At 36.7% G+C, this 8300-nt stretch overlaps 1 protein-coding gene across 2 annotated transcripts in view; it reads right to left on the bottom strand.

The window, feature by feature from the left end:
• Nucleotides 1-5132: 5132 nt before the first annotated feature.
• LOC102676806 (glypican-6) overlaps nt 5133-8300 on the bottom strand; it is a 105980-nt gene continuing 102812 nt past the window's right edge. For both annotated transcript variants that reach the window (XM_006607826.2, XM_006607827.2), the window contains exons 4-8: nt 7587-7835; nt 7315-7483; nt 6613-7018; nt 6274-6443; nt 5133-5593 (exon numbers count right to left, since the gene is read on the bottom strand). In XM_006607826.2, the coding sequence (XP_006607889.1) occupies nt 5205-5593; nt 6274-6443; nt 6613-7018; nt 7315-7483; nt 7587-7835 (1383 nt within the window). In that variant the 3' untranslated portion in view covers nt 5133-5204. The remainder of the gene's footprint in view (nt 5594-6273; nt 6444-6612; nt 7019-7314; nt 7484-7586; nt 7836-8300) is intronic.

Below are 8300 nucleotides of genomic sequence, written 5' to 3'. Positions count from 1 at the left end.
GGTTTCACCCTATATGTATATATATATATATATATATATATATATATACGCTTGTGTAAATTTACGACATTTGCACGTTGCAAATATATCGTTTTGAGAATAAAGAGCATAATTCGTGAGTCTCCTGCTTGCAAGAATAATAATTTCAGCCACATTCACGCTATGGCACATATCCACGTTCGTTTGAGAGTAAAGCTCCCTTTTGCAAACGAACGCTGGATCGGGAGCAATTCTCGGTACAGTGTCAGAAAATGATCAAATAATCATTCTCAATATTCAACGATAGAAAATAAATCTCGAGATAGATTCGAAGAAATTTCAAATGGATTCGCAGCTTTCCTCCTTCGTTTTCTAAATTCGCCCCTTTGGGAATTATTATTATTATTATTATATTGAAAAAAAAAAGGGACAAAAATAATAAAATATTGCATGGATTATTACATCGATATTGATCCTCTATAATCCTTCTACAAAATAATCCTGTGATCGTTCAATCCTTTCGTTTTAGATAATTTTCTGGCTCAATTAAAGAGCCAGATGCTATTTGAAGGTTGTACTGCACTGGAATTACGTTACACGTAATATTCGAGAAATTATTACATTATTAAAGAAAAGAATTTAAAACTTGATAATAAAGTAATAAAAAGATCGGGTCGTTGATCCCAAAGGGTTGAAAACGAAGGTGTCAGCTATCATCAAGCTATTAAGGCCACGTGCAGTCTGCCAACAAAAGCTCGTCGCACCGACACCTGTCTTTGTTTGAAGTGGAGGAACTATTCTCTTAAGAATACCCTATTACTCTCCTTTCTGCTCTCCTTCTTTTAGGTTTGCGTTCTTAAAACTTTGATACTCAATCAATATATATATATTCGAATCATCAATCTATATATATTTCAACGATTTATAATTTATAATTATATCAAAAAAAAAAAGAAAAAAAAAAAAAGAAAAAGGAAAGATTTAAAGAAAAATCGAACGAGATTTAGTTTACGAGTCTGCACGTGATCGATGTTTCGATAATATTAATCGTGAACATTTATCACAATATCGGCTCAGAAAGGGATAGTTTGTTCGATTGTTGTTTCGATATGGAAAATTTCCATATTGGATCTAACAAAAATAAATTGGGGGATAGGTTAATTGTGGATTCGTGAAGAATGGTTTTTTCCATTTTCGTTGGATCGATGATTCAACCCTTCGCTCTCGAGATATTGTAAAAATGAGGAAATGAATGTAGCATGGAATTGGAATTTACACGTGTAAATAAATTTTGTAGATATATTTTAATAATCTTGTAAAAAGTGTTTTTCTTCAAATTTAAAAATCACAATATCTTTAAATTTGCTAGAAAATGTACAAAATTTTTAGATCGTTTTGATTGAATACAAGATTTTAAAAATATATAAAATCGTAGAAAAAAAAAAAAAAAGAATAAAAAAAAATCAAACAAGAGGGGAATCAAGTGCAAAGGGTTCAAAGATAGAGGTTTACGAATTCTAGAAAAAGGGGGATGGATAATAAAGAATTTACAATTGCACGCACAATATTTTCACAGTCTCATCGTGAATTTCATTTAACATTTTCGTTTAACATCTTCATCGCACTTTGGGGCACTTTGAGATCCTCCTCGTTCTTACAACTTCAAATTCCTTTGTCACAATATTTCCATCGTTTCTCATTCATTCTCATTGGAATAACATGTAAAACAAAAAAAAAAAAAAATAAAAAAAAAAAAAAAAAGAATAAAAAAAAAGCAAACAAGAGGGGAATCAAGGGCAAAGGGTTAAAAGATAGGGGTTTCCGAATTCTAGAAAAAGGGGGATGGCTAATAAAGAATTTACAATTGCACGCACAATATTTTCACAGCCTCATCGTGAATTTCATTTAACATTTTCGTTTAAAAACTTCATCGCTCTGTGGGGGACTTTGAGTTCCTCCTCGTTCTTACAACTTCAAATTCCTTTGTCACAATATTTCCATCGTTTCTCATTCATTCTCATTGGAATAACATGTAAAACAAAAAAAAAAAAAAATAAAAAAGAAAGAAAAAAATTGCAAAAATTTCGCGAATCTCATTCTTCCAATTCCTCTTGTTTTCTCAATCAAATCATTACATAAACACCTGCTCCATCTTTTATGCAACAGATATGCGGATATCACTTTTATTATTACGCGAAAAGCATATTGTTTCCTTCTTCTTTTCCGATGCAACTGTTTACAAATTCATGAAGTTCATGTTGATCGTTGTTACAGACAGCTTGGCCAAACGCAATCTTCTATTTTTATCTCTTCTATTTTATTTTGCTCATCGTACGTATAAGATCATTAAGATAAAAATCGATAGATTATTGAGTCTGTTTAATTGATTACAGTGGGCTAGTCTAATAAATAAAAAAAAAAATAAAAATAAAAATAAAAAATAAAAATGTCACGTAATCTTAAAACGATCTTGCCTCGAGGCTGCTCGTTATACATACGCACACACGCACACACACACACTCTCTCTCTCTCTCTCTTTACAATAGCGAACAACGTAAATACAGTACTAAGAATAATAGTAAGAAAACGTAAATGTACTCTTTAATTCGAATACGTTATTCGTTCTGTAATTTTATCGATACTCGATGGAATTTGGAAGAGAATTATTTTCTCTTTCAAATTTTTCTATTTTCCCCCTCTCCTTCCTTTTGTCTAATTAACAATCGTAAATTTATTTTATTTTTCTCTATAAATAATTCTGTGTAGCTTCGCAGGATTTCATCACCCCATTAATTAGATACTGTCTTAATATCGATAAAGTTAAAAGAACGAATCGTGGTGTCGATCAAGCTCTCCTTGCGGAAAGGATAACGTCGACAACGTCATAAGACTATTATTTAGCGATAAGTCACATTGATTCGACAAGGTAAGGCTTACAACGTAAGGGTGCTCCTCTTTGTCGAACTCGGAAGGAACTCCCCGATCAGTTTTTCAAAAAGGTCGATTTACTGGTCCATAATTGTTTCGCGGTAAAAAAAACCCTGTTCCCTGTTCTTCGTATTTCTTCTTATCTCTTAACATAACCGATCGAACACCGCGATAAATATATTTTAATTTCTCTCCGCTTGATCGAGAGTTCGAAGAATCAAAAAATTTTATCACGATTTTCTCGTAAAAAAAAAAAAAAAAAAAAAAAAAAAAAAAAAAAAAAAAAAAAAAAAAAGACGTTCTTTCTTCGTCCAACAAGAATTCTATACATAGAGTGCATAGAGTTCCATCTTTCCTCTCCTCGTCCCAACCGGAAATCAACGTTGTTTCCCAACGACGACAGAGAGAGAAGAAAAGAAGAAAAGAACCAGTGCACCATTGTTATATCTAGACTTTACCACTTGTCCCGAACGCAACGTTATAATTTCTTTTTTTTTTATATTAATTTCACTTTGCAATAATTATAATAATATATATAATAATATAATTACAAATAATTATTCATTAATATTTATTTGAATATTTTCACTAGATTTGTATAGAATGTCTCCTCCTTTCTCATCTTTTCGTGTTTTAACCTCGACGTCGCCAGAGTGTGATGGCGGCCATCGTTTTTTACCTTTTCATTTTTATTACATTTCTCCTATTCTTTCTTTTTTTTTTCTTTTTTTTTTAATTTTTCTTCTTTCTTTATCACAGGAGCCCATTCTCGACCGCTCGTTTCCACACACTTTGACACTTTGTTTCGTCGACGTTACGAATTTCTTTAGGACGATTTTGCTCGAATGGCGGATGATAAAATTAATAATCCTAAAGTAATGAAAAAAGAACGAAAAAAAAAAAAAGAAAAAAAGAAATTGGAAAAGAAGGATGTCTAAGATCATAGAAGACGAAAGAAAATTGATATTGAATAAAATTTTCTTTTCGTCGATCTTTACCTAGCAATTGAAGAATATTCAAGAATTGCAAGTGTATCGAGAATATTATTTCTTTTTTTTTTTCAAACGAATTTTTATCACACGTCACTCATCGTCCCAATATCATAATATTCTTTCATTCACCACAAAAATCTTTATTCACAACTCCTCAAACAACACTGATCAACAAGAGACGGTTCTCGAGTTAAAAAATAATATCGATATTATTCTCCTCGGGTGAATAACAAGTCCATCTTTTTCTCCATTCCTCTTTCCTTACTACTTAAAAAACACAAACGTTTTAATGTCTCGTTTGTCATCGAAATCTAGCATTCTTATCGATTTCTTTCTCCCTTCGTGCTATGAATCTTTCATACCGTTCCAGGACAGAGCAACTGGAGAAGAGAAATACGACGCTCGATAATCAGTCCTTTTCGTTTCTCCTATATGTTTTTCTCCTTTAACCAAGTTCAAGGCCATTCGATTTAGCCCCCGGTTCATCCTACGCCACTGCGTCTCAAATTTTTCCACCGAATTTCGAGAAGGAGACGCTTAACTTCTTGCCTCGCGTAAAAAGAAATCTAGGAAAAATAGAATCTTCGTCGAAGAGGCAAGAGACGAATTACGAGATTACGCCAACTAAATCTTTTTAAAAACCCAACGAAATCGAATCTTAATCTTTCTTTCTCCGCGAGTTCTCCCTCTCGAACAGTGGCGCAAGAAAACGTAGGAACTCCAAAAGGGGGGGAAAAAAAAAGAAAAAAAAAAAAAAAGTGTAACCCTAACAACCCTCCTCGAGCCGATCATGCCACTCGTCGATGAAGGCACGCTCGTCAATCCGTGAAAAGTCTCCGGATAATCGATATCCCAGCTCGATATCCCTCTCCTTCTTCTTCTTCTTTCTTTTTTATTTTCAACGAAATCTCCAATCTTCTCCTCATCCACTCGATGGCAGCTAGATGATACGAATCGATACGAAATCCCATTGCCGTTTCCTCCATCCGAAACGAGAGAGGGATGCGTATTTTTCCGTCAAAAAAGGGGAGGGAGGAGGAAGGGGGAAAAAAAAGAAAAAAAGAAAGAAAGAAAGAAAAAAAGGAAAAAAAACGCGCATTTTTGAAAAAAGCGACGTTCTCGCCTTCATCTCTCCCTCTCGTTCTCTCGACTGGCCGCCATTATTTCTGCGCCAATCGAGGGGGAAGGGTAGCTGGTACAGTTCTTTTTTTTTTCTTTTTCTCTCTTTTCTCTTTTCTTTCAAAGGAATAATCTATTTACATCCGTTCCTTGCACGATTCTTCTTCCGTTCCGGGAACAACACGATCACAGCCACTCGGTGAGGCAGCCACCGAACCACATCACCACTATGGGCACGAGGTACGTCGTCAGAGCACGTGACAGGGATATCTTCTGTCTGCTAGCCCCGCTATCCACGCTGGACGTGCCATTGTTGTTATTTTGGTTATTGTTGCTGTTGTCGTTATTGTTATTGCTGTCATTGTTATTGGAGATGACACTGGGACTCTTCTGGTCCACTTCCACCCTCGGAGGAACCACTTCCGGATGAACGGCCGGGGGTTTGGGGGTCTCTGAGGGCGAATACTTTGGCTCGTAACCGGAACCCTCCTTGAAACCGTCCTCGTCGTCCGTGATCGGATCTTGGTCCGTGCTGTCCCCGGATCCGCTTCCGGAACCGTTCCACTCCGTGTCCTCTGAAAATTAGAGAATCACTAATTGAAGTTGGACGATTTAAGTCAAGATGGGGAAGAGAGAGGAGAGGATTGTTTCTTCGAGCCGTTTTTGAGAATCGAAAATCCGTTTCTTTGGATCTTTCCTCTCTGGAATCGTTTGTTTCTGCAACGATCGAAAATCGGGTAAGATTGGCCGGGATTGGCCGGGATATCTGGGCTATCTGGACTCGTTTGAAGTAGGTTTCACGAGGAATGAACGATTATTGTTGAAGTTTTTTCGTGCAAGTAGAATTTGACAATCGATAATTTCCAATAAAATTCGTTCTTGATCGCCAATACGAAAACACTCTAGAGATAAGATAAGCGAGTTTCATTACACGCGGTTTGATAAACTCTTTGCCACTTTTTGTATCTGTTTTCTTTGCGATACGATTAATCTCGTGAATTAGTTATTTTCCTTAAGTAAATTTAATTTCAAAATTATTCGAAAAATATCGAATCTACGAATAAAATCTATCGATATTTTGTATTTTCGACGTATCTGTATAATTGTATATTAATTCAAGAAATTCAATTTTGGATTAATTAAATTCCAATCAAATCTTTCTATTCCGATTGCTTCTGAGCGATATTGATTTTAATGGAACGATAAATTGAATATCGGCCAAGCAATAATAATAATAATAATAATAAGAACATACCCGTATCTATCCAATCAACGTCCTGCCCGTTGTACGCGGATTTCAGTCTATTCGTGATGGTGGTCAACGCGAAGACCTGGTCCCTGACGATTGTCGGTCTCGTTCCCGCGCTAAGCACTTCTGGATTCAATTTCTGATCCTCGCCATTAGACGACACCGGATAAATATATCTAGAACAGAAAATTCACGATTATTATATAATAATAACGATAATTTCAATTTACAGAGACGGTGACAAATCAAATTTACGATTATATCCTTTTACCGAGGATTGAAAGAAAGAAAGAAAGAAAGAAAGAAAGGAAGAGAAATAATTATCAGAAAAGGAAAAACTCTCACTTGTCGACGTGCGTGCCGTTCCAGCATTCTTTGGTGTTGCTAGGAGGCACGACGAGGCCGTCGTTGCAAATCTTGTAAGGTAGGTAAACCCAAAATTGCCTCGAATCTCTGACTCTCTGCCGCGTCTCCTTCACCAATTTGTCGAGGATAGCCGCAGCCGAGACTCGATCGTCCGTCAACGTGTCCTGATCGAAATTCAACGATTCCAGTTCCAATTCTCGATTGTCCCGACGTCTACGCCTTCCCAACACGGGCCTGCCACAGCCGGTGAACACCCTTTGCGAGACGTCGTTACTGTTCTCTTGGAAGTTCATGATCGCCTCCGAGATTTTCAAGTTGAGCGGTCGTACCAGCATCTCGATGTTGAAGGGACCCAACAGCCGGTCCGCCACTTTGTCCACGGCCTCTGAGATTCGAAAAATCGAAGAAAAATGGATAATTCACAAATTCGATTCGATCATTCCTTCCTTCGCGAAATGAGATATTTATTCGTTAAATTTTAAGATCAACTTTCATCTTTCTTCTAATTCTAAAATCTATTATTAAATTTCAGATTTGGATCCGACGGCATCGATCTTTATTCGCTCTTCTCTCGCGCTATATACGAACAGAGTATATATGCGTTATTCGTCGGTCGATGGATTATATTCTCTCCCCTCCTATAATTACCAGGATGGAACAATGCACGTGGAAATTACTCACCGACGAAGTGATTCCATTCAGTGTCCAGAGCCGCGTGCTGGGCAAGGCAACCCTTCATCACGTTGGCACACATGTCGCCGCACGCCAACACGTTGCCGGCGATCCCGCTGCACGAAGGACAGACGGTCATCCTCGTGAGCGCAGCTGCGCACTCCGCCGATGGTTTCAACTGCGAATCGATCGATCGAAGTTTTTTCCAAATGGATTTCGAAATCGACAACATTTATTTATTTATAAAGCGAGCGAATAAAGCGAAATCAGGGGATATTTACCGATTGCATGCTCTTCAAGACGTCGGCAGCTACGGTTAAAGCTTGGCTGAAAGCCCTCGTGGCAACGAACGATCTCTTGATCTGTACCCCGAGTTTTTGCGGCGCGTCGCCGAACGGTCTGATTTCTTTCATGTGCTCCCCCACGCATTCCATGTACTTATTGTCGAAATTGTATTGACTGTTCAACACGGTGAACATTTTTTGATAGAGGGTGTTGAAGAAATTGTCCATGGTGTCGTCGAGGTCGACCTGAATCATAGTTGAAACAAAAAACGCTTTTATTTTCTTATAAAAATGTAGACTTTATAAAAATAAGCAACGATACGTGGTTTTGGAAATAAATTGGACGACAGGAATTTCGATCGTTCATAATTTTTATATCCATTTCCTGATACTCGATCGATGAAAGATGAAGAAAAGAATATACAAGTTAGAATTATAGTCGAGACAAAAACTTTGCTTTTATTTTCTGCCTTATAAAAATAACCAAAACAACGATACATAGTTTTGGAAATAAACTGGAAGGGAATTTCAATCGTTCCAAGATGAAGAAAAAAAAAAAATATAGAAAATATCGAGCTTGATCTGAAAGTTAGGAATCATAGTCGAGACCAAAACTTTGCTTTTATTTTCTGCCTTAGGAAAATAACCAAAACAACGATTCATAGTTTTGGAAATAAACTGGAAGGGAATTTCAATCGTTCCAAGATGAAG

Source organism: Apis dorsata, unplaced genomic scaffold (genome assembly GCF_000469605.1).
Source record: "Apis dorsata unplaced genomic scaffold, Apis dorsata 1.3 scaffold_19, whole genome shotgun sequence".
Classification (NCBI taxonomy): Eukaryota; Metazoa; Arthropoda; class Insecta; order Hymenoptera; family Apidae; genus Apis; species Apis dorsata.
This window is presented reverse-complemented; position numbering and strand designations above follow the sequence as displayed.